General features: G+C 35.0%; 1 protein-coding gene across 1 annotated transcript in view; it reads left to right on the top strand.

The window, feature by feature from the left end:
• Nucleotides 1–282: 282 nt before the first annotated feature.
• AOR (Oxidoreductase, zinc-binding dehydrogenase family protein) overlaps nucleotides 283–27,905 on the top strand; it is a 42,131-nt gene continuing 14,508 nt past the window's right edge. Inside the window, exon 1 of the mRNA XM_089404568.1 lies at nucleotides 283–772. Coding sequence (XP_089260694.1) covers nucleotides 326–772 — 447 coding nt within the window. The 5' untranslated portion in view covers nucleotides 283–325. The remainder of the gene's footprint in view (nucleotides 773–27,905) is intronic.

The following is a 27,905-nucleotide window of genomic DNA, read 5'->3' as shown; positions in this document are numbered from 1 at the left end:
CCAGCAAGATTTTAGAGATTTTAGAGAAATTAGATTGAAAAACCTATCATAAAAACTTTCAAAAAAATCAGACTAAAAACAACTCGAAATTATAGCCTTGTTAAACACTAACCCTTTTAATTAACAAAAAACATCAACAAATAATAAATAATAACAATTTCAATACTCGTGAAGTGTGACCATTAAATCAATGGGTGGTGAGCATTAAGATAAGGCTATGAAGAAACCAATACAAATCGAATGAGAGGGTGCCACGTTACAACCCAAATTAAATTATAACCTGTCGTCATTTCCTCCCTTCGCCGGAGACGAGTAGGCGAGTACCATGGATACAGTTGCTGCCACTACTGTCACTGCATGCATTTATAGAAACTCCTTTCCCAGAGCCCGTGGTGCATATGATATTAATTCCCAAGTAAAAATCGGCAAAATTGGCTTCGGATTGAACCAATGTGGCCAATCTTTTTACAAGATTAGACATAAGAGCAGTAATAGAACGACAGGAACCAGGGGACTCCAGGTCTATGCAATGGCGGATTCAGCAGCAGCCGTGGACCAGAAAACTGAGAAATTCGTGGTGCCCTCTGTGCAGAAGGCATGGATTTATAAGGAATATGGGGCTGCCAAGGACGTTTTGCAGTTGGACGATGGGGTCCCGGTACCAGAGGTTAAAGAAGATCAAGTTTTAATTAAAGTCTGCGCTGCGGCACTCAATCCTGTCGATTTTAAGAGGCGGCAAGGGAAATTTAAAGCCAGCGACTCTCCTCTTCCCGTAAGTATCTCGACTTCACTGCATCTTTTGATGTTCATGGCCGTCTGATGTTGCACTTAGCACAATTTGAATGTTTGCTATGGTAGGTTTGCTAAAATTATGGTGAAAGAGGAGCAAGAATCTGTTTGGTCTGGCTTGATAATTTTTCTAAAAAATTCTCACATTTTTATGGGATTGTTCTCCCAATATTTGGTTAAAATTTAGATTATTTGGCAGCATTTAAAGCATCACTTATTAAAAAAAAAATCATAGGGTCAAGGAGGTGTTTGCCTGGTTTGTGAAAGCGGGTGTTGTTAATACCCGATTAGGTTTAATTCTTTCCCTCAACATGATTCTCTCTTGGGTCTCTTGGGTTATTGGTGCTTCTGCTTGTGTTTTTCATTGGGCTTAGGAGCAAGTCTGGGCAGAATATATTACTTCACTTGCAATTTAGTTCATGATATAATTGCAAGTTTTAGTAAATCAAATTTAATTTCATACCAATATTGTCATTTTATTTATGTTTATTGGAAATAATCCTACATGTATAATGATTAAGAAAGAAGTGGTTAATAATGTTGTTATTTAGGCATGTCCATAATAATTGCAAGTCTTACTATTATAGTAGCATTTCCCATGATTAGGATTTTGTTCTACTTTAATGCTCTCTTTTATGAAAATGCCACGAACATGGTACTAATAAGGGGTTAAATTTGACGCCCGTATACTCGTATTTGGCATTTTTACATGTAAAATACTCTCTATTTCAAAATCTCCATGTCATTTGTAACTTGCCAATAATTTTTAAAAACGTCAATATGACGGGCATATTAAAAAATGAAAAGTTATATATATATATATATATATATATATATATATATATAATCCCTGAGCTGAAGAATCGAGATACCCTTGTTAAAATTTAAACCTGAATGGTGAGACTCTAGACTCAGAGAGTGAATCATCGTGATTCATTAATAACTTCTTTAATGATCTTTGGATCCATATCACAAGTTACAACCTACAAGATAAATTCATAAATATCAACTTCCAATTTTCAAGGGGCAAATTGCATAGCAATTAATCCCGTTAGTGACTTCCCAGCCACCCACTATCCAATTATGTTACGAACTTACGGTGATTCGCTTGCAAGTTGCAACTTCCAACTCCAAGTGCCAAATTCCAATCCACTGTAAGTTATTGTTGAATGTGAATTCCTATGAGGAGTAGGGGCATAGGCAAAACTCTGCAAAGTCTGGAACTTCGAATGCTATAGAACCTAGAACTCAGCCGACCAAGTAACCAGTAAGTGATAGCCATACTTTGTTCTCTGCATTTTGATTATTTTGTTTCCAAAACATTAGTTGACACAATGGTTCTCCCTGCTTTGCTCAGTGTGTAAAACGAAAATGGTTACAATTGCAAATTAATTAATGCAGAAGAGATTAAATAATTACAGATGATTGAATAATTATAGAGCACAAAGTTTTGGTATGTTAAAAAAATCTAGGTAGCCTGAAAATCCACCCCACCCCATATTTTAGGCTTTCTTATTTCCAAAAAATCGCCATTTATATACCAGTCCCTTGATGGACCATGTTACCTTTTTCTATGGAAACAGGCCTTGGAATTTTGGTGTTACTTATATTTGAGAGGGAGGCTCTGCTCCTCTATTCGTTTTTCTATGGTCTCTCCTTGCTTGCGATACATCTCTTAGGCAGTATTGTTTTTTTTTTTTTAATTAAATTGGAGGGTTCTATGTCTTGCATGTTTTTTTTGTATGTGATTGGGTGCTTGCTATACATCTCTCTCAGGCAGTAGTAGTTTTTCTTTTCTTTCATTAAATTGGGGGGTTCTGTGTCTTGCTTGTTTTTGTATGCGCTTGCCTTTGTATATTCTGTTTGTGGTTTTATTACTTTGTGATGGATGTGTTGTGTTTGTGTATTTGAATCCTGATATTAAAAAAAAAAAAAAAAAAAAAACTTAGTAGCGGACCTTGCCATCTAGAAAAATATATGAATGCCCGTGGCCATATCGTAGAATGGAGTGACACTCCATGAGCCAACGTTATGAGTAAATATCTGAGGGTGAGTATTGGGATTTCTTTAATCATAAAATTTTCTCCTCCTGATTCCTCCATTGAACATAATTTATGAATTCATGATGTTAAGTTTTAATCGTAGAGATGTCCGGATTGCAATATGTGGAATGATGATTCAGCAAGGCACTGTGAGGCAATGGAACAAACAGTGATATTTATTTTGCACCAATCTGTGTGCAATGCTGAAGAGATACATATTCTAGATTTTAATGCATAGTTTTGTCCTTGACAAAATAAAAATGAAAGTATGAGAAGAAATAAATAGAATAAATGAAGTTATGTGTGGCCACGTATGATGGCGGAAAAAGTGGATCCGATAGACAACCTTTCACACTACATATATTTGAGAGGGATGCTCTGCTCTTCTATTCGTTTTTCTATGCTCTCTGCCTGCTTGTTGGATATCTCTTTCACGCAGTAGTGTTTTATTTTTTTATTTTTTAATAAATTGGATATTTCTCTATCTTGCTTGGCTTTGTGTATTTTGATTGTGGTTTTATTATTCTTTGATGGGTATGTTATGTTTTTCGCAACATTGATAGAGAAAGAAACCCTAGAGCTTGGCCATCTAAAAAATATATGAATGCCTGGATAACAATTTCTTCCTATCATCTTTACCCTCACGCCTAGCTTTAAGGACTTCGGCTCAGATTGATGAAAGCGTCAGGCATGTGATGATTAGCCACTAGTTATATTTTACAACATTTTGAACAAATGAACTCATATTTCTCGTGCAATTATTCTAAATGGAGATAGGTGGAGTTGTTAGGCAATTATTCAAATTTGTTGCAACAATATTTATATTCATTATTTTCATGTGAGAGTAATCATGAATATATATATATATATATATATATATATATATATATATATATATATATATATATATATATATATATATATATATATATATATATATATATATTTCACTTTATAATATTAATTTTTGTTGTTTCTATACATATTTTCCATTTATTTTATCACTATTTCCATCCTTAAAAACAGATGCAAAACATTTCAACACCCTGGAAAATTTGCAGAAAAGTTTGATCAACAGGTCTCAAAAGAAAGTGTAGCAATGAGACTTGAGTGGACTGGTACAATAGAGAATGGAAAATTTGCAATAATTATGAGTACAATTTGAAATTAGATGAAACTTGTACAAATAAATTTTAAAAGTCATATGATGGCCAGTTTAAAAGTAAAAGCGTCATAAAAAAATTCCTTGATGGGTAGAGGCACCTGTCAAATTTAACCCCTAGTACTAATAGTGCAAACACTCACACATATGAGAATACAAGTGAGCAAGCATGCAAGTATTAGAGTGGATTGTTAGAATTGTTCACATGGCATTGTTATATAGGATTAATTTAGTGCAAACACTCACACACATGAGAATACAAGGGAGCATGCATGCAAGTATTAGAGTGGATTGTTAGAATTGTTCACATGGTATTGTTATATAGGATCAATTTAGATTGAGTCACTCAAAGGATATAACAATAAAGTACAAATATAATACATGTGTTACTAATAGTGCAAACACTCACACGCATGAGAATATAAGTGAGCAAGCATGCAAGTATTAGAGTGGATTGTTAGAATTGTTCACATGGTATTGTTCTATAGGATCAATTTAGATTGAGTCACTCAAAAGATATAACAATAAAGTACAAATATAATACATGTTAACACATGTTTGCCATACTGCATCTCTTTCATATTTCAAGTTTCTGCGAACATAATCTTTGTGTAAATCAGTTTCTGGATTCATGTCGCGTTTGGTAGTTGTAGTAATCGACGTTTCGAACCATCAATGATGATTCATCAACTCATAAATTCCTCCCCATAAAGGAAATAATCCTTGATTTCCATTGAAGATGGGAAAAGTGTTGCTCAAATGTTGATCAGGACAACCACTTGGCTTTAGTGGGTAAATTGTGTTTGTGGCCCACCAAGTAAGTGGTAATTTGACAACACCTAATGGATATGTGGAGGACATCAAGAAGTCCATATTCAAGATTAGGATGCTAAAAATATGGAATTATAGCCTCTAGATGTATCATTGAAACATATTCCTCCAATTGAGGTGGCTCATGCAACCTTGACTAGCTAATATCCACCATATCATGGATGTTGAGATGAGGTGGGAGGTCCAATTTGAAGGAAAATGACCCATTTTTTGTATGGTGGTGTAAGGACCATACCTTATGGGCTTGAGCTCATGATGTTGTGGATTTTTTAAGCAATGATTATTCAAAAGTAGATGAACTTACTCACCGACTTGAAAATATGCAGCAACTCGATGCCAATGATGAAGTGCCTTAAACTTCACTTATGTCTGGAGGATGTCTTAAGCTTTGTTGTGGATATTGGCCTAGTTGTGCACAAAAGAAGAAGCTATCTTGCTCCTTGTAAGGACAAGAGGATGAAAACTAAACCAAACCTTAAAGGGAGAGTTCCCAATTTTATAGGTACTCTTGTTGTAGTTGCGCTACAATACATGGAGCTATTGATCCCACTCTATGTTTTGTTGATGATAGATGTAGAGAGATCGAACCAAGGTAAGATTAAATGTGGATTAAATACCTTTGTTTGGGGCTAAAAAGATGTAATAAAGTCTAACTAACAACACAAGAGCTTCCATAAAGATTTCCAAAATCCACTGAGAAATCTAGACTCGTGATCTTAAATGATGGTTAAAGCTAAGCCAAAATGGCTCCATCAATTTGTTTTAATTGGTCAACTTGGACACAGGTTTGGCTAAGTTGACCAAGTTGACCCCAATTTGTTTTAACTCGACCTTTTCATTGTTTCAAGCACTGATTTGATACCAAACTAGTCGAGTCAATGTATGACTCAATTAGTTTGGTACTAAACCAATCCAACTTGACTAAGTCAACATCACAGAGTTTGAGGAATTTTTTTTTTTTACCTATACCATAAATTCTATAATCTACTAACCTAAACCCTTAAAAAAAACTATTTGAGTCAATGTATGACTCAAGCAATTTGGTACCAAACTAATTCTACTTGACTAAGTCGACCTACTTCCTCAACACATCACATAGTTTGAGGAAATTTTCTTTTTTCCTTTTTTTCTTTCTTAAACCTTAGATTCTATAATCTATCACCCTACGCCATTAAAATAAACTATATAGAACAGCCCCCCTTCCACCACGATTTTGTGTCACGCCTCTCTCATTCAGCATTTGGAGTTTTTGGAGCAACATTAAATATTTGTGATTTAGAGTGAGCTTGGAAAATGTTTGGTAATCCTTGTGGGTTATTTGTGGTGGATTTGGCATCTCGGTTAAGAGCCTATAGCCCATATTCAAGCTTGGAGGATTTGTTGAAAGGATTCTTGTGCCCATTGATCTCATTCCAAGGTATGTTAAATCTACCCTTGTTTTTTTCTCTCATGAAATTGTAGATCTGAAATTTGTATTTTGTTGCATGATCATTCTACTAGTTTTTCTATTGAGAAAGGATTCTCATTTTTGAATTTGTAGATTTGCTTGTGTTTAAATTTTACCATCACCCCAAGAATAAAAAGTCCTACACGGGTCCATGTTGGTCTTGTTTGATGAGGAGATGTTTTGCATTGCAAGAAACACATAAAGGGGGGGCATTCATGGGTTGAAACAACACTTGGTTGGTATGAGAGGCTTTGTTTCCTAATGCAAGGCACCATAAGATAAGGTTGGACATTTTACATTGGAAGTGCAAAATTAGTTTGAGAATTTGAAGAAAACAAGGTTAAGAAAAAGAAAAAAGAGATAAATGTTGAAATAGGGAGAAAGAGGCAACTTTCCACAATGAGGGCTTCCATATCCCTAGCAAATTCTAGTGTTGATTTTAAAGACTCTTCTTCTATCACTTCTATTAATGTTAGGGACACCTTTTGTTATTTTCTCCCCCCTTTCGAAATTTAGCTTAAAAAGAAGAAGAACATTCAAAGTTATTTTGCACCTTCCCGCACCTCTGCTAGTGCTAATGTCTATTAACCAAGTCAAATTTAGCCCACCTTAGATTACCATTGCATGAAACAATAGAAATGAGTTATCTTTGAGTAAATAAATAGATGGTGGTATGATGAAAATGTCCCCTTTAATGCTGCTTGCTTATCTTGTTATGAACCTATGTGGGATTCCATTATTGTTGTCAAAAAAGGCTTCAAAGGCCCTAATATGCATGACCTAGGGGGATCTCTTTCACAAAAAGAAGTTTTGCCCATATATGAATATTTGAAGGGTTTTAAAGAGCCATGGATCAAAATGGGATGTACCATCATGTCAAATGGATGGACTAATGGAAAGAACCATACTATAAGAAATTTTCTTGTCTCTTGTGTTATTTTTTGTAGCATCAGATGTGTTCTAGCCACAAAATTTGGCGGAGAGGCTAGAATGCATGAGATCTCAAAAACCTAGAAATGGTTTATGGAAATTCCACCTAGAGATGACTTAATTAAACTATTAACCATTTTTTTGATGTTTCCTAAGTCTAAACTCAGAAAAATTGTTAATTAATCAGAATTAATTAAGTCAAGGTGAGAATAGTCTAGAAACTCACATGGATCGATCCAAAAATTATCTAAGCCATCGATTAAGATTTAATCTTGGTCGTTGGAGTCCCAACATGAATATATAAGAAGGGATCAATGTGGTGATAGAGAACACACTAGTGCAGATACTCATTGCCTAGGCAATTCGATTTTCTCATTAGCAGAGACTCAACAAAGGAGATAAAGCCAAAGGGTGAGTAGCAGGTGGAAGAGGAGGTTAGCGACATTTCCAGAGGAAGTATTCCAGTTCTAGGAGAGGCAGTGAGAGGGAGTGCGAAATTCCCAGAGGGTCTGCGCAAGGGTTGACGCAGAAGGATCTGCTTGTGGCTGGGGAGGCAGTTCTGGGCATATAAATTAGCTGTGGGGTGAGGGAAAATTCTCACAATAATTTTTTCCAGTATTTCTCTAAGATTATATTGCCAGTAGAGCGTCTAAATTATTGTACCCAGATTTGCTGCTGAAGAATAATAATAAAACCCTCATCTACTGCACCGATTTTTCCATGTTGGGTTTTTCCAGGGACAATTGTCCAAAAATAACTGTGTTAAATTTTTGTGTCTGTGCTAGAATTTCTCAGTTTCCAGTATTTTATTTTCCAAAGTATTTTTGTGGTGAAAATCACAGTAGTGATTTATTCATTGTTTGCCATAACAAATAAACTGCATAATTAAATTTACAGTTAGGAGAATAATTTCCAGTTACTGAAATAGATGAAATTTTCACATGGTATCAGAGAAATTATGATCAGGCCGGAAGCTCATAAATGATAGACAGAAATCAACCAGATTAAGAGGATGTTTGGCAACACAAATTCTAATTCTCCGCAGATGCTGGCTTAGCAGTTCAAACTGCTAGGTAGAGGATTCGATTTCTTATTTGCAGGTGACAGAAAAATCCGCAGTGCCTGGAAGCAGTTCTAGTAGGCAGTACAAACATTGGAAAGAAGTTCCAGTGAAGCAGATCAGACTTTCGCAGAGCAGATTCTTTGCTTGGACGCAGAGGGTTTTGCAGTAGTTTGGATTTGCAGAATCAATGTCACATGGAAAGAGGAATAACACATAGTAAATCCTTTAGTATGACCATGGACAAAATTGACATTCAAGAGGCTTCAAATTTGTCTTCCGGGTTGGAGGATGAATTTGCTTGCTTTTCAGGATCAACTTCACAGGTTGTCTGGTATATAGACAATGGAGCATCAACTCATATGACAGGGGTTAGACTCTAGCTACAAGGAGGAACAGATGGACTTCCAGATTACGATGGGAAATAGAACGAAGTGTACTCCAGTAGGGAGAGGTACCATCAATTTTTAGAGGGAGTCAAGAGCAAGCACCAACACTACAGATGTATTGCATGTGCCAAGATTGGGTATGAACCTGATTTCAGTATCCCAGTTACAAGATAAGGGATATGATATCCACTTTATAGGGAAGAAAGTGTTTGTCAAACACTCAAGCTGGAAGAGGGTAAGACAGATTGGAGTTCGAAGCAACAGATTGTACAGGTTGCAACTCGACTCTCCAATGTCACTAATAGGCAGTGCCAATAGCAGTGGGAAGGCACTAAATGAGTTATGGCATAGGAGAATGGGATATCTACACCATGGAGCACTAAAGATGCTCAGGGAAATAGTAACAAGGGTTCCAAAATTTGGCACAGAACACGATGATGTGTGCAGAGGATGTGTACTTGGGAAGTATGCTAAGGTAGCATTCCTAAGAAGTGACAACAGAGCAGATGGCGTGTTAGGACTTATACATTCAAATATTTGTGTTCTGATGTCCACTAGAGCTCTTAGTGGTGCCAAATACTTCGTCACCTTTATTAATGAACATTCCATAAAAACCTGGATCTACTTCTTGACAACCAAAAATGAGGTCTTCGATTGTTTCAAAGAGTTTAAGGCTCTAGTGGAGAATACATCAACGAAGAAGATCAAGGTTCTTCGCTCAGATAATGGTGGAGAATATATTGATAAAGACTTCGTAAATTTTTGTGCGAAGGAAGGCATCAGAAGAGAATGGACAACTCCGTATAATCCACAACAAAATGGGGTAGCGACGCAGAAAAACAGAACCATAGTTGGGGTTGCAAAAGTTATGTTATATGACCAGGATTTGCCCAGGTTTCTATGGGCATAAGCATGTAACACGACAATGTATATTCAGAACAAGACTCCTCATAGAGCATTAGGGAAGAAAACGCCAAAAGGGGTCTTCACAGGGAAGAAGCCAGAAGTTAGTCACTTCAGGATCTTTAGCAATGTTGCTTATTGCCACATGCCAGATGAGAAGCACACCAAATTGGATTAGACTGCAGAGAAGGGGTTTCTCGTTGGGTATAGTGAGACCTCCAAGGCATATAGGATCTACATTCCTAGTAATAGGAAGATTGTAGTAAGACGAGATGTAAAGTTCATGGAAGATCTAGCTTTCAAGAGATCTCGTGAGATGCCTGCAGGCGATCAGAATCAGCTAGTTGAAGCTCCATTGGTCCAGCAACAGGGGTAGCCATAGGGGCAACCAGTGGGACCACCAGTGGGACAATCACAAGGATCCAATACAATAACCAGTACTAGCATTTCCTCGAGAGTAGGGAATCCAGTGAGATCTTAGGAAAGAGAGCAGTAGGAGCAAGATGAGGAGTTGGTAGAACCTCTCACTACTAGTAGTCACACCAACAAAGAAGTTCGTTAGACATTGAGAGGTGCAGAGGAGTTTGTTGGAGCTCCTAGGACGAGCAAAAGAGAGAGTAGGCAGCCTGACAAGTATCAAACATTGATAGCTCAGGTTGCAAAACCTTCCAACTTTTAAGAAGTCGCACAACATGAAGTGTGGATAGATGCCATGGTAGAAGAATACAACTTTATCATGACGAATGATGTTTGGGAGGCGGTGCCAAGGCTTGATGACAGGTCAATTGTAGGTTCTCGATGGATCTACAAGATCAAGTATGCTGCGGATGGCAGTGTGGAGAAGTACAAGGCTAGGTTTGTGGCAAAGGGGTATGCGCATAAAGAAGGGATAGATTATGAGGAGACCTTCACTCCAGTTGCCAGATACACCTCTATTCGGTCAATTATATCTGTAACAGCTCAGATGGGATGGAAGATTCACCAGATGGACGTCAAGGCAACATTCTTGAACGGGGTGATAGAGGAAGAGGTGTACATTGAACAACCAGAGGACTTCAAGACTCATGAGAGGCACACTCATGTGTGCAGGTTGAAGAAAGCTTTATACAGGCTCAAGCAAGCTCCCAAGGCATGGTATGGTCAGATCGACAAATACTTGCAGCAGATGGGATTCGTCAATAGTGACGCAGATCCCAACCTTTACTATTTGATGGTAGAGGTTGAGCCACTTATCCTAGTATTGTATGTGGATGATCTCTTCTTGACAAGATCATTAGGGCTCATAAAGGACTGCAAGAGGAACCTGGCAACATAGTTTGATATGAAGGGTTTGGGGTTGATGCACTATTTCCTAGGATTAGAAGTATGGCAGAAGGATGGGGAGATCTTCCTTAGGCAGGGAAGATATGCTACAAACATTTTAAAGAGATTCAGAATGCAGGATTGTAGACCCATGTCTACGCCCATGATCACCAATTGGAAGAAGATAAATACATCATATGACAAGGAGTTCGACCCCACCTTGTATAGACAACTTATTGGTTCTCTCATGTATCTGGTCAACACTAGGCCAGATATTTGCTTCACAGTCAATACCCTCAGTCAGTTTATGGTAGAATCGAAGAGGGTACATTGGGTAGCAACGAGGCATATTTTGAGGTATGTGTGCGGCACAGTCGAGTATGGGTTGAGATATACCCGAGGGGATGATGTCAGACTATGTGGATTCACAGATGTAGATTGGGCAGGCAGTTCAATGGACAAGAAAAGTACCTCTGGGTATTGCTTCAACGTTGGATCAAGGATGGTTTCTTGGTGTAGCAGGAAGCATAAATCAGTAGCACTGAGCTCTACAAAAGCGGAGTATATGGAGAAAGCACAATTGTCTACTGTGATAATCAGAGTTGCATTAAGCTCTCTGAGAATCCATTGTTTCATGATAGGTCGAAACACATAGATATTTGGTGTCATTTCATCAGAGATTCTATACAACATGAAGCGGTCCAGCTAAAGTATGTTCCCACAGAGAAGCAGGTTGCAGATATATTCATGAAAGCTTTAGGGGGAGCTAAGTTCGTCTATTTCAGAGAATGGATGGGTATGGTGGAGAACTCGTTTCAGTAGCAAGGACAAATTATTATGGATGCTTCTCAGTTGCAGTAGTTGCAGTTGCAACAACAATAGATGAGAGGTAATTGTAGTGTAGATGCGGAGTTGGAAACAGTATGGCAGTGTCAACAGCAACACATATGCATCATCGAAATTGCGCAGTGGTTTGTGGGCAGTATTCCCAAACATCAACAACGTGACAACAAGTGATACATAGACAAGGTGTTGTGGCAGGATGTGTAGCACTAGAGAGAACACAGTCCTCGCTAAGAGGGAGTGTTAGTTTCTGTAGCATCGGATGTGTTCTAGCCGCAAAATTTGGTGGAGAGGCTAGAATGCATGAGATCTCCAAAGCCTAGAAATCGTTTCTGCAGATTCCACCTAGACATGACTTAATTAGACTATTAACCAATTTTTTAATGTTTCTAAGTCTAAACTTAGGAAAACTAGTTAATTAATCATAATTAATTAAGTCAAGGTGAGAATAGCCTAGAAACTCACACGGATCGATCTAGAAATGATCTGAGCCATCAATTAAGATTTAAACTTGGTCGTTGAAGTCCCAACAAGAAGATATAAGAAGGGATCAATGTGATGATGGATAACACACCAATGCAAATACTTAGTTGCCCAAGTAGTTCGATTTTCTTAGTAGCAGAGACTTAACAGAGAAGATAGAGCTAGAGGGTGAGTAGCCGGTGGCAGAGGAGGTCAACAACATTTCTGAATGAAGTATTCCAGTTCTAGGAGAGGCAGCGAGATGGAGTGTGAAATTCCTAGAGGGTCGGCGCAAGCACTACGAAGGGGTTGATGCAAAAGGATCTGCGTGTGGCAATTTTAGGCACATAAATTAGCTGTGGGGTGAGGGAAAATTCTCACAATAATTTTTGCTAGTATTTCTCTAAGATTAGATTGCTAGTAGAGCATCTAAATTATTGTACTCAAATTTGCTGTTGAAAAATAATAATAAAACCCTCATCTACTGTACTGGCTTTCCCAAGTTGGGTTTTTCCGAAGAAAATTGTCCAAAAACAATTGTGTTAAATTTTTGTGTGTGTGCTAGAATTTCTCAATTTCCAATATTTTATTTTCCGAAGTATTTTTATGGTGAAAATTGTAGTGATTTATTCATTTTTTTCCGTAGCAACTAAATTACATAAATAAATTTACAGTTAGGAGAATAATTTCCAGTTACTACAATAGATGAAATTTTCACATCTTGCCCATATGAAACTATCTCTTTGAAAGCACTTGATGCATTTGATACATCAAAAGGTGGATACTTGTTATTTTAGCTTTTGAATGAGATTATTATATTAAATGGGGATGCGAATGTTGTTATGATCATCACAAATAATGCATATAGCTATGTTTTTGCTAGTAAGATGTTAGCGGCTAAATACAAAACCATATTTTGAACCATGTGCTACACATTGCATAAACCTCATGCTCAACAATATAGGAAAATATGATTGGATCAAGAACATGTAGAGGATTCCAAGAGCATTATAAAATATATTGACAGACACTTGGGCATATTGAAACTAATGAAGAAAAACATCGAGGTTAGGGACCTTGTTAGTCTTACAATAACGACATTTTCAACTCACTTCCTCACGTTGCAATTTCTCTTTTCCTAACCAAAATTTTTGAAAAAAATGTTTTCAAGTGATGAATGGAAAATATATCATGTGCCTATAAACAAGATGGAAAATACACCAAAAAGAAAGTTTTTGAGAAAATATCTTGAAAAGAAAGTAGTATAAGTTGTGAAAATTGGTGAGTCCCTTGTTAAGGTGTTGTGATTGGTGGATGGGGAGAAATTGGCCATGGTTACATTTGTGAGGCCACATATTAGGCAAAGAAACAGATAAAGGAAGCGTACAAGGAAAAAGTAGTCAAGTATGGGCCTATCTAGGAGATCATTAATAACAAACAAAACATTCAACTCATTTGCCCTATACATGTTGTTGGGTATTTGTTGAACGCAAGGTACCATTATAGAGCTTAGATAGGAAGAGATCAAATTGGGGAGTTCAAAGATGAATTGTAGGAGGGCCTGGAGTGCATAGTCACTTATGAGAGTGATAAAATGTAAATACATTGGCTGATTAGTGTTTTCACTACATCCACATGTAGCTTTGAAAAATACCTAGCAAGGATTTCAAGAGATATGGACCAACTAGGTGAGCAATTCAAGGATTTTTTAAACTCAATTGTTTAAACATTAAATACTTTATTTTTAGCCAATGTCACAATGTAATTTTTTGAATTGACTTTTTGTTTGCATCACATTGATGAGAGTCATTTGGTAGCCAATGTCCTTAATTGCATAAATTTGCAACTCGAGTTTTGAGTCAAACTTGCAGTTGATTCACACGAAGAGAAATTGTTTGCAACAAGAATGGTTAAATGATCTCATCTTTGTGTGGTATGATCTCTAGCTAAGGTGCAACTAGTTGCTAAACAAAGGACTTGACATAGATCCCATTGTGTTCGATGGTATTGATTAAACCTCAAAATGGGGGAGACTTACTTGATAACACTTGATCCTAATTATGATATTTATGACTTGGGGTGGATTAATTTGGATTTAGTTCCACTAGGATAAGGTGTAACGCTAGGCATGGCATAGGAAAGCACTAACTATGTGACTCACACTTTTGTTAGTAATACTATTGCAGTCGCAAATGTCCTTGAGGAGCCCAACGTGTCTGAAAACTGTGAGCTATAGGATGATCTTGTAGCTCATGTTGAGGATCCCATTTCTAGTAGTGGTGATGAGTTTGAGATTGATCATGTTGATCAGTGATACATAGTAGGCTAGTAGCTTGTAACATGTTATTTTTTGTACTTTAGAGGCCAATTAGAACTTCATTGATTATGTATTTTGTTTCTAATATGTATTGCATTTAGTGCCATTTGGTATATTCACCCTTGCATGATATATACATGAGTAGACTTTACATATTTTGTTTCTAATGGTTTGGAATTGTGATGATAAATTTAACACCTCTAATGTGTGAATGCCCCAATCTTAAGGTGTTAGTTTGTGTAACAATGAAAGGCTTCCCACTATCACCACAGTAGCACTTCTTTACTCATTAGATTGGTTTCCCTCCTATTCAAGGGGGTGTTTTCAAGGTAAACTAAGTCCAAATAATTTGATGTTATCATTGAGGTTTGATTGGACCAACTTGTTTGGAATACATTGAAGTGATTCTCAAATTGATTTACAAGGGATGTTTCCAAACTAGGTTTGAAGTCTCATTATAATATGTGAATTTGGATTACTTGACTTGTTTAAGATCTGAATCTTCGATATTTCTTAGTAAAAGGCTGTCAGATTTATTAAGGAGTTAAACATGTAAACGATATAAACATGGAGTGAATGCTTTTAAAAATCAAATTCTGAAAATAAATTGCAACAATGAGAGATGATGTAAAATGCAGCATTTCTTAATGCTAAACTTGAAACAAAAATTCAAAATTACTCTTACTTGAACTGAAAAATACTTCTAACATGCAATTTTTAGGCCTTAATCTATTCTGAATTTTGATTTTCTAAAATGATTTAATTGTTGAAAACAACAATTAAACTAAAACATAAAATATGTTAGGTTTCCATAATGTTAAATTTAGAACTTTGCCTAGCTACGCCGTGAAAAAATTATTTTTTTAGGAAAAATAAAAGTGCTAAAAATAAATTTATGAATGTAAAAGACACATAGAACCATTGGAAATGTAACCCAAAATTTATTCAGAATTTCCAGCTCACAAGAGTATGATAATAACCTATTTTATGGTCTAAGTTTTTTATTCAAAGTCAAATAAGTTAATTGGTAATCAAAATTGTTGTGTTAAGTAACAGTATAGATCCATCTAAACAATACAAAACTTGAAAAAATATATACATGTTAAGACATTTAATCTCTTTTAGTGTTTGATAAATCTATAATTAAGATGAACTATAGTGATTTTCTCTCTATATATAGACCATGAGTTATTTTTCATTGTTTAAATTATATTTTTGAATAATTTTTTATATTAAAAGTGGAATGAGTTATACATTTTCCTCTTATTAAGAATTAAGTAAATTATTTTACCTTTAATAACTTTTTTCTTGAGTATTGAAATATTATACTAAGATCAACACACACATATTGAAATACATTAGTTAATATGAATATTCAAACAGTGTATTTAAGTTCTATATTGAAATATTTATAAGAGAAATAGAAGTTGTTGTTGTTGTTGTTTTTTTTTTTTTTTTCAACTTTATCTTGGTGAAGTTATATAAAAATATATTATTTAACATATACATCAAAACATTTTATTTATAACTCCAAGAGTGAAAGTGAAATATTTCTACCACATCTTTTTTCAAAATGGATTGTATATTTATAATGAACCAAGTGAGCACAATGAGAATGAGATTATTGATGTTTTCTAATGCTTTTAATTAAAACTAATCAAATATGTATAATCATTTATGTTTTTATTATAAGGGACAATATTTTTTTATTTAAAATATTTTTTTAAGGGATGTGTCGACTCCAAATTGAGCATAGATGGAATTACACATCGCCCTCGAATCAGTTTCTTGGACAACTAGAAGACACAAAACTTAATTTTTTTTTAAAAGAACTATTTTCAATAAACCATATTGATAGTGTAGCCCGGATTCAAATTAAAAGTGCAAACTCGTAAAATAAATCATAATTTAAAATAATAAATTCTCCAATATACACAACAAATAGGATCTAGGTGTTATATATAATAATAATAAAAATAATAGAATTCTAGCAAAGTAATAAAAAAATGTTTGATTTTTTTTAAAAAGGGATGAGAATGGGAGACACTAGCGCCTATTTATGTTTGGGCTGATGAAATCATTCACATTCATGTGGAGGGATAACTAACGTTATTATTGTATGCTTCCTAATCTACAATTTTAGATGTTTAATGATAGATTTTGTTGTTACCTAGGTCTTCTGGCTTAACATTGACTAAGCGTCTTGTCTCAAATTTTTTTTATTATCATGAAATCCATCATAGCTTGCATTGTAAAATAAAATGCTCAAAGATACATAAACCAAAAATCAAAATGCATGAACATGATTTTGAAATAAAAATAAACATTATAAATTTTAGTGTATTTAATTATGATATAAATAAATTTCTAGAAAAAAATCAGAATTAATAAAGTAAAAATAAACATTTACTAACACATTTCAAATATAATAAAACTAAAACATTTACTCATAAAATAAGTGGACAGCAAACTTATAAATTGCAGTTAATCAAAATATTGTTTCCAACCAGTTAGAGAATTGATCTTATATTAATTATGAAAAAAATGAATTGATCAAAATGATCTTTAAATTAAATAAACACTCAAAAATTTGAGTGAGTAAAATGTTATTAATATGAAATCCCATCTAATCCAGAAAAATATATATAATTTAATTTTGAATAAAATTTAAAATTATAATTTTTATATTAAATGCGTTAACAACCCAATTATGAATTTTAAATAAACCGAGTATTAAATACTATCTAAAATTAAGTTAAAGTATATGAAACTTATAGCACTATGATTATGATTATTGATTTTTTTTAATTTTAAATAAATCGAGTATTAAATAATATTTAAAATTAAGTTAAAGCATATGAAACTTACAACACTATGATTATTCAATTTTTTAGGAAAATCTTTAAGTTATTATTTTTTTAAGATGATTTTAGAATTCAAAAATATTTAAATTAAAGAAAAATTAATTTAAGTAAACAATTAAATTTCTAATATGGAAAAATCTATTTGAGTTAAATTAAGGAAAGCAAGTTTGTTAATTTTCTTTTGAATTTTTTGAATTTGATTCATTAAATTAAAAAAAAATGAAAGAAGGAAATTAAAATTGGTTGTTGGCTAGAGAATGGTTTTAAGAATTATTTTTGGTTGTTTGATCTTACAGTGAAGTATTTTTCTTTGTTTGTTATTTTTTGGGCATTTAATGTTGAAGTTCATTACCACCTAGAGTAACTATGATTGATGTTTTTCAAACTTGAGGTTCTTTCACCTATGTGAAGGCTAACTCTAATACAAGTAAGTAGTCATTAAATATTTGGAAATTGGAAAAAAAATAAAATTGAGAAAAAAAATCCTACATAAACAATTTGCTTTAATATTTCAAAACAAAATTCAATATAAATAAAATAAAGGGTAGTGCAAAACATATCCTTTAAAAACTTTACCTCAAAATAGTAGGCTTTATCGCTAAAACGTTGGCTCGTGAACCTCACTTGGAAATTAATTGAAATGCAATGAAAATAAGAAAAATCTAATGCGATCTTGTCACAAAGACATTCTCTATTAGTTTTCAACCAAGTGAAATGGGTGAGAGAGCCATTCATTTATAGGAGAAGGAAGCCTCTAAACCAACAACTACAATCTATGTGCACAAATAATACAATGTGCTCAACATAAGTGGTTTTTAATTAACATTTGCCTACATGTATGAGGTAGACAAGGTCAAATAATGATAAAAATAATGGAGTTCTACCTCAATAATGTTCCACGTGTGGACGTCAAACATTCAAAACGCATGATAATTCCAGCAATAGTGTAACTTGGTCGTGTTTATCCATTTTTCTATGATGACCTTATTTTGAAATTCCCACGCTCAATCTATAGGCAATGACATTCATTTGACAAAATTTTAGGCACTCTGTCAAATGATAATTGCCCCTAAAGTTGGCCACCTTTTCTAAAAGTTCTAGAAGTGAATACTCATAAGCAAATGGTCAAATCACTTCCTAGAAGCTTCTATAAGAGTGATAGTGGTGACTAGTTGTGTTCACGCTTATGAATGTGACACACTAGTTCACAAATACAAGAAAAGGGGACTCCCATTATGCATCTGCAACAATAAATATAAAATGAGTAACAATGATGCTCAAATAATGTTTAATGTACATAATTGTTTATGTGGATCTAGTGATGATATGGCAATCAAGTCATCATCTACACCAACTAACATAGATCCCAATGCATAAACATGCATCCCAAGAAACTCTGACATGTTAATAAATGCAAGTGAATATAATTGTAGATAGGTACATGGATCACAAGGCACTATGGACACACCTCTAGGAATGATTCACAAATTCTAATGAATACCATCCAACCTATGATAACATATCTAGTCTCAACTAGTTGTTAGGTATTAACATAGATAAGATAATTCAACACAAATATTCGAAGTTAATGTTACCAATTTAATTGAAACAAACTATGGGGCACAACCTTACCCTCGTAAAATGTATCTATGGGCTAGAACATAAGGTATTTCCCAAGTTCTCTTAGTTAGAGTTGGTAAGTGATGTTTACTTATGGAATGGCGACACAAGGGAAATTTATGGAATTACTTTCAAAGGCATATCATGATATGAAATGTCTATGTCTGGTCCAACTAGCCATTTAAATTGTGGCTAGGATTCTTCATTTATTAGCAAAACCTTTTGAGAGGGAGCTTTTTTTACTTCAACCTACACACACTTCCCCTTTCTTTCTTTTTTTGATTTTCTTTATCTTTCTAATTCCCTTTTGCTTTAGATAGACATTCTTTTATTAGGAATTTGAAATGGGAAGGGGCATAGTGAATTAGTTTATTCTTTTCTGTTCTTTATTTTTTTTTATCTTCACCTATTTATCCTTTTATTTTGGTTTGATTTAATTAAGATTTTGATCCTTTTTCTTTAATTTTTCTTCTTAACCCTTCTGATGACATTTGATAAATTAACCATGAGTTAGGGGATATTGAAGTTTTATGCATGAGATGGAAATGTATGGGAAATTTATGGAAAATGTTAAGAATGGGGGTAATGTGACTATGCTACCCACCTTAATTTCCTGGTAGTACCTAGTGGCCTAGATTAAGGCACACTTATCTATAAGTAATTATGTCTTGACATGGTTAGATGTAGTAACTGAGTAACATCTTTACTTATTTATAAATGACAAAATATCCATCTAATGTTAACACTTCACAAACAAGTTAAAAAACCTGAGCATCACTTCTAAGTAAGGAAACCACACAATGAAAAATCCATACCAATTGCAAATTGAAGCATCATGAGACATCATATAACACATTAAGATTGAGAGCATAGGGAATATGAACTGCTATACCAACAAATGTGTGGAGACTGATGAACACAGGTATGCCGCTGATGGAATGGAGAAACAAGTCCAAGGTGATGAGCAAGAATGTCATCAAAGCATCAAAAAATCACTTCCCCATGAGTGTATCTGAGGTAGTTTCCTAAATGGCGTCATTTGACTCCAACTCAAGGACATGCACTCTTGTAGGAGAGTGTATGAGAGCTCCATATTCTCTGAGATTCACTTGTTAGAAGTCCTATCTATTGGGCCATGGAGTCATTAGACCTATAATTTGTGTAACATCTAACTTGGGAGTCATGAGAGCTTAAAAGTGAATCTACCACCCTTGGTATTACTAAAAAAATCATGCTAGAGAGGAAATCACATAAAGTAAATGTTAGTTTACTAGGAAAAGAAAGTACATGAGAGTAAATGCTAGATTAATCTAAGTAAAACAAAGCATACAAAAACTACACTACCTTCTCAGATAGCTTATTCTTTCCTAACCGACTAGCTAACTAGAGGATGTGAGTATTCGGTGAAGTCAAAGATTTGAAGCAGCCACTTGAGAAACTCATCCACAATTTGAACTTTTCCCTTGTGTTTGGTTATTCACCAAAATAGGGCTACACTAAATATAAGATAGGCATAAGGTGGTACATCTAACACTCCTTGGCTTCAGATCATATCCATGTTATACTCATGAAGTGTGAGGTTCAAATCTTGCCAATGTGGAGCATGGCTTCCACAAATCTCATCCATCCAATGGTCGATAATGCTAACATGCTCTGCACATTTGGAATGGATCAACTCATTGACCTTACTTGTAATATCATCTAAAACAAAGGGATATGGACACTACTCTAGTAGAGTTCCACATAGAAATGGTTGACTTCCCATGCCACCCTTGGTCAAAAGTAAAGAAGGGGAGCATTTGCTAACCAAGAAAAAAAAATTGGGACATAAGGTAAGGGATGCTTTCACTCAATATAACTTCTTCATAATCAACCTTTTCTAACTGGAGGATAGAATTTACTCAAAGTTCCTCAGTACTTGGACTAGTGGATATTTCATTAACAATATCTAATTCAAGCTCATCACAATGTCCAAATCTATCAATTTGATATATTCACCCTCAATATCGTAGATAGGATGAAAAGGTGGTTCTGATTGGGATATGTATAAAGAATGTTGATTATCAATGATATTTTTAATCAAAGGTGTGGCAAGCGAAAGGTCATAAGTCAGAGGAAAACTTCCTAAACCACAAGGTAAAGTATTCTCCTAATCTATGTCAACCACTTCATGACTCAATTTTTCTACAAGAGAAAAATAAATCACTGCATGTCCTTGAAAACTTGGACCATCCAAATTTTCCAAGTCAATCTCTTCATAAGGTTTAATTTCATCTTCACCTTTAGTATAATAAGTGGGTATAACTATGGATATTTCTTCAAACTCAACTATTCCACAATCATCAAAGCATGGACCATGAGGTTCAAATATTTGAAAGGGGAACTACTTAGTGAAATTGCTCACATTCTTAGGATTTACATTTACACACTCACAAGATTGTTCTATCTCTTCCTTATCCCTACGTTCATCAATATGAATAGGTTCATCAAGTAATTGATCTTGTACATGAGAAGCAAAAAGTAATTCTTCTTCCATAAAGTTAAACTCTTCATGAATTGGTTTTTCCTCCATAAGCTTGTCACTCGATGGTTGATCTTCTTCTTCATTTCTCTAAGGTTATGAAGTAACTCTTGTTCCCTAGAAATATCATGGGAGAATGTTTCATCCATGTTCCTTTCATGATTTTGAATTATGGAAACATTTTCCTCGTGAGTTGTAACCATAGGCTCTTGATTTTATGTTAGGTTCAAAAGTGTATTATTTCTTCTATGGTTTTAGCCATTTTGTCCACCAACTTTGATGAAGGATTCCTCTGAAAATGAGTAACAAGCCATATATTTTTCGTTTTTTGTCATGGAAAAGCTCAATCCAATCATCTAAGTGTCCCACCCTATCCTCTGTAGTGTCTCTTTCAATGTTTTGATTAGGCAATGCTTGTTCTTGAAGGGGCTCATATGAAAACTCTTCATCTACACTTCTTTCATATGATTGAATTTCCATGGAAGTGTAAAGTTTTTCTTCCTCTTTTTCCATAAGGTTATGGTCTTCTTCTTATAGACTACTCAAATAGTCTATAACAACTTTTTTAGAATTTTGAAGTGGAGGAGCTTAACATTTAAGGAATAGCTCAAAGAAAATATCCATGGAAGTTATACATTTTAGACTTCCACAATATATGACCCACTCCATTTGTTCATACCCAAAGAGGAGACAAAAACTATAATCAACACATCTTCATGTGTTACATTGATATTTGAAGCATATTTGAGAAAGCTTGTAGCATGAGGAATAACTAATGAAGGATCACCATTATATTTGGAGAGTTCATCTAACCAATCTAGAGTGTAGTAATTTAGGTATTTAGGGATTCCATCTAGATCAAAACAAGGGGAAAGTTCTTTAAAATCCCAAGGTGCCATACTTCCCACAGCTTAACCAAAATGGAGTTGCTAAGGTGAATAATCAAATCCAACACTAGTGGTTGCTTCACCCTAGAAGCACACAAACTTCAAATTTTTTAAGGGAATTGAGCTTCTTCCCTTCAATGGAGTCACCATGTGAGTTAATTTATAAAAACCTTAAAATATCCTACTCACCAAATCCTGTCGAAACCAAACTTTGAATATTCAAGGAATGGACTTTATCCCCAACAATAACGACACAAATGTTATCTATCAAATTCTCCCTAGAGGAAAAGTCCCAACCTCTCTACGAGGAAAACCTAAGGACACAATATGCAAGCCACCCATTATCACCTTAGCATCCTTGCTCCTGACTTCTAGGTTTCAGAAGATGTTTTCCTATCCCTAAAATAAATCCTAACCTTGTAGCTAGGATTTGATTATGTAAATGGGGTTAATAAAAATATTTATTAATTATAATACCTCAAATGGTAAAGTTTTTTCTTAGTGTTTATTGTGTATGAACAATCATGTGTGATCAAAATATTTAATCCTTAAGCATTATTCACAAGATTATTTATATGCAAGTGCTTGCAAAATAAAAGGTGTCCTGGGAAATACATAGAAAAGAAGAGAAAATGGCTTCTAGTAAGAAGTTGTGCCTTGTGCTACAACCCTCAAATATATTGATAGGATCAAACAATAGTACATATCCCAATTTCTCAAAGCGCCAACCAAGGAGGATATACCATACTCTTGGCCATATTACCTGATCACCATGGCATGTGAGGGTAATCTTCCCAAATGTTGTTTTCAAATGCAGTGTGAAAGTCCAACAGTCGAATGGATGGTTTTAGGATACCATGGTTTTAGGATACCTAGGAAAGCTTTAAATACACCTAAGGTATGTGGAAGTAATGTCTATTTTCAAGTCTGTTTAATGCAATACTACTCAAATGGGTAGCAACAAGGTTTACTTAAACCTCTGACAAAGAAAATTTTAAGCTCAAGTAGTCTCCTGAAATCTCGAGTATCCTTGCATGTATATTTACCCAATTGTAGTTTTAAATGCTAAATTATAGATACTATTCTTATTTGTAGATGTTTAAACATGCCTTCTGGCCTAATCTTTATTAAAGGTCTTTCCCAATAAAATTTTCATTATTGTCAAGTCGGAGAGGAACCCTAGCGGTGACTTCGCAGAGCAGTGGGCTTTTCTTGCTGGTTTTCAATGTGATTTCCTTTTCCTTCTTTTGTTAGTAGTGGTATATTATCGTTTTCCCTCTTTACAAGTGGTTTTTTCAGCATGGAGTGGGGGCGGAATGGGCTGGAACCCTAGCCGCCCTTGCCCCCTGGTCCATGCTTCTCAAATTTATTATTGATCCGGTGCATTTGCAACTTTCTTTGGTGGGCAAATTTTTTTTTTACAGGTCTTCTTTTATTGATCCGGTGCATTTGCGACTTTCTTTGGTGGGCAAATATTTTTTTACAAGTCTTCTTTCACGGTGTGGTTCATCAAGGATTGTTGTCGGCCCCATGTCTTGGGCTTGTGGCCTGTTTCTTCTGCCGTCAGGGGTACATTTTCAAGGCTCGTGTGGGGTTTCTCCTTCTCGGCATTTCTCCTATGGTCCTAGCGGTTTCGTTTTTGGTTGCCGTGGTGGGCATTGGGACACTTTCATTCATTTTTTGTTTTTTTCTGGCGTTTTCACTTGGGTTTTGGCAATGGGATTTGTTGATCTTTCCTTGGGTGATGCCGCTTATTTTTTTGTTTTTCTTTTGGAGCCTCGACTTTGCACCTTAGAGTGTTTATGTTGGGTTTGTAATCGACCCATCGCTTGAGGGCTTTTGTTGGACTGTTTTTTATTGTAATGGATGTCTATTGCTGGGCTTTTTGGGGCTCTTATTCATGGGGTTATTCACCAGGCTTGTGTGCCCTGTACTTTGAATTATGTATCATATATATTTAGGATTAGGAGTGTAGACACACTCGGTGTGTCTACAAAATGTAGTTTTTATATATAAAATGCTTAAAGGGAGTTTAAAGTGCACGAAAATGACTTTGAAAAAACAACAAAAACCTTAAATATTGTATATTCAATGTTAATATGAATAATATAAATTTATTCAAATAAATTAGAATTATTATAGAGTAGAAATTAGCATTTAGGAACACATTTTTAGCATTAATAACACTCTTAAAATAAGTGGGTGTTGATCTCTTTCCCTCTCAAGGGCAAGAGTCAACCTCCTAGACAATTATCAATATTCTCTCTTTGTTTTATAGAGATGGTATGTCTATTTTTAGTTTGTGGAAGATTTTTATTATGGTTTTGAAAGAATGACATGCATGAGTGGTAAACAACAAACCTCAATAAATCTTCCAAAAAAATCTGTACGATAGATTTAGACATTAGGCCATTAGGTGTGTGATACATGAATACAAAAAAAAATATGTACTAGGGTTTTCCTTTAGGAATTATTTTTCCTCTCTTTAAAATATTGGGAGTCTAGTGTTGAAAATTGGTAGATATGGGATGAATTTCTTTGAATAAAATTTCATTTCTAACCTTTCTAGTGTGACTTTCTCAAACTAGAAAGTCATGTCTATCTTTGCAACCATGACTTTCCAAAAATAGTAAATCACCTTCCATCAATTCGTAATCATATATAGATGATGGAAAATCACTTAACTTGTCCTTAATCAATCTCAATAATTTAATTTTTAATTTAATCATCAATATTATTATTATTATCCTTATGATGCTATAATAATATTATTAAAAGAGAAATACATGTCACCTCTCCTACTTGGCAATCAATCCACCCCATCTCTCTCTCTCTCTTTGATGGCACTCATACCTCTCTCACTCTCTCTCCCTAAATGAATTTGTTCCTCTCTTGAATGCTCTTACGCACCTCTTACACATCTCTTACACACATTTATGACTTGTCATAAGATTCCTCTTACACCTCTTCAATGCATAAGTTACACTCTCTTCAAGGCATGCGTACCTCTCTCTCTTTATGGTGTAAGTTACTCAAGGCATGCATACTCCCTCTTGATGGCATGAGTTACTAAGGAGAGTGTACCTCCTTTATGACATAAGTTACTCTCTAATTTTGGCATGAGTAACTCCTCCTCAAGGCATAGGAGTTACTCCCTCATGAATTCGACCTCCTTGCTCTTCCTAAATATTTGTGCCTCTCATCCTCACTTGATACACTTACTTGTGCTTGTGAAAGTCGAATTCAAACTTGAGAGAGAGAGTTTTGGAGAGGCTAGAGGAAGATTGAGAGAGAGAGAGAGAGTCTTGAAGAGCAAGAGCAGATCTTGGAGAGCCAAAGTGATTCAGTGTCTGCATCAACTACTGCTATCAAAGATCTTCAGATTTGGCTCTTCATTCTCTCATTGTACTTTGTATCTTTGTTGAACAATTGATTTCTAATAGAAGAAAAATCTGGTTGGGTTTTCCCCTTGTGGGTTTTCCCCTGGTCATTGACCTAAATTCTCTGTGTCTCATTGAGTTCTTAATTGTCTTCTATTGTGCATATGGTTTATGTTCTATCTACAATTAATTAACTTATATTGCAGCTTAAAGAAGTACTGGATTTAAGTGATTGTAACAGCATAGAACATCTTATTTTTAACATGATATCAAAGCTTTGGCGAAGACAAGCTCAAGAAGACTAGTGTTGCTCCAACCCATTTTCTGTTGGAAAATCTCTTGCTGTCCACTCCATTTACAACTCATTTTCTGCTTGTTATCCACTCCATTTACAACTCATTTTCTACTTGTTGTCCACTCCATTTACAACTCATTTTTTGCTTGTTTTCCACTCTATTTACAACTCATTTTCTGTTTTTTGTCCACTCTACTTGCAATTTTTTGTGCAGTCCATTTTCTACTAATATATCGCTTATTGTCCCTCTCTATTTGCTGCTGAAATTTTGAGCAGATTAAGGTGCCTTTCTCTTACTTTAAGAATGAAGAGAAGCTGGTTGATGCTTCAAACTTCTTCCCTTAGAAGGCCAGATTGAATATTACTCTTGAGGAACATGATTTTCTTGAGTATGTTGAGGGAGAGATAGCAGAATGAGCTGAAAACTCCAATGCTGCTATCAAACCCAGATTCAAGAAATGAGAATTCAAGACTAAAAAGATTATCCTCAACTATCTTGGAGACCAACTCATCACTTTTGTTTCCAACTTGAAGAAATCCAAAGAAATGTATGACAAACTGATTGGAATGTATCAAGTGAACAACTTGAGTCAAATTCTTGCCTTGAAGAATCAACTCAAGGATATTAAAATGAACAGAGGAGAGACCATTCAAGCATACTTCATGAGGATATCAAAAATAAAATATCAACTGTCAACTTCTAGAGAAGTTGTTTTTGACAAAGAACTGGTGTTGATTACGCTTGGAGGTCTTTCTTTTTCTCAGGAGACTTCTATTAATACCATCAACAACAATGATAAGTTTCCCACATTTGATGAGTTTCTGGGAAAGTGTGGTCAAGAAGAATCCAAAATGATTTCTAGAGGGAGAATTCCCAAGCACGAGGAAGGAGAACCTACTACCTTTGCTATACAAGGCAAGAAGAAGAAAGGAAGAAGAGGAATTCACTATTCGAGAAAGCTTGCTCCCAACAACTCCTCTCAATGGACTAGAGACTTATCAAACTTCCAATGCTACAATTGTCGCAAGCATGGCCACTATGCTCATGACTATTCAGAAAACAAAAGAGCATCAAAATCCAACTTCAATAATCGTTCCAACAAATCTGATTATAGAAGAAGAAGAGAAGCTCTTTTTTCTTGCAGAGGAAACTACCGTTCCTCAAGGAGCCAAAGGTATGATAATAACGCAGTTGAGACTCAGTCAAAGTACTTTCTTGTTTTTGCTCTTTCTAGTTCATCGCTTGCAGATTCTTATGATAGTTGATTGATTGACAATGGTGCTTCAAGGCACTTTACTGGTTACAAAGAAGTACTCTCTAATCTGGTTGAGAGGGAGATAGATTTGAAGATCATTCTTGGAGATAACTCTACATATCCCATAAAGGGATCTGGTTCTATTTCTTTCCATTTGGATCAAGGTAAAACTTTGACTCTTCAAGAAGTTTTATATGTACCTGGTTTAAAGAAGAATCTTGTGTCCATATCAACTTTAGAAGATAAAGAAATGAAAATTGCTTTCATAAATGGTAAAGTTCTCACTTGGCCATCAAGATCCAACATGAGAGATGCCCTCACTATGGGATCTAGATGTGAAGGTCTATACAAAATCAATGGAAGACCTATTCGTGCACTAATCCATGACAACAATCATCAAAGTGAACTTTAACACCGAAGGTTCGCTCACTTGCACTACAAAGCATTACCTCATGTGAGAAAGATGGTTTCTGGAATGCCGGAAATCAAATTTGATCATGATGGCGTTTGCCAAGGGTGCGCAAGTGGAAATCAAGTGAAGGGACCATTCCCTTCAAGCAAAAGTAGAACCAATTAGGTATTGCATCTTGTACATTCTGATTTAT

The sequence above is a fragment of the Pinus tabuliformis genome, chromosome 2_2 (genome assembly GCF_031772625.1).
Source record: "Pinus tabuliformis cultivar Carrire ecotype Pingquan chromosome 2_2, CPIR1, whole genome shotgun sequence".
Lineage (NCBI taxonomy): Eukaryota > Viridiplantae > Streptophyta > Pinopsida > Pinales > Pinaceae > Pinus > Pinus tabuliformis.
The sequence above is the reverse complement of the archived record's forward strand: the minus strand, read 5'-3'. Positions and strand labels throughout refer to the sequence as shown.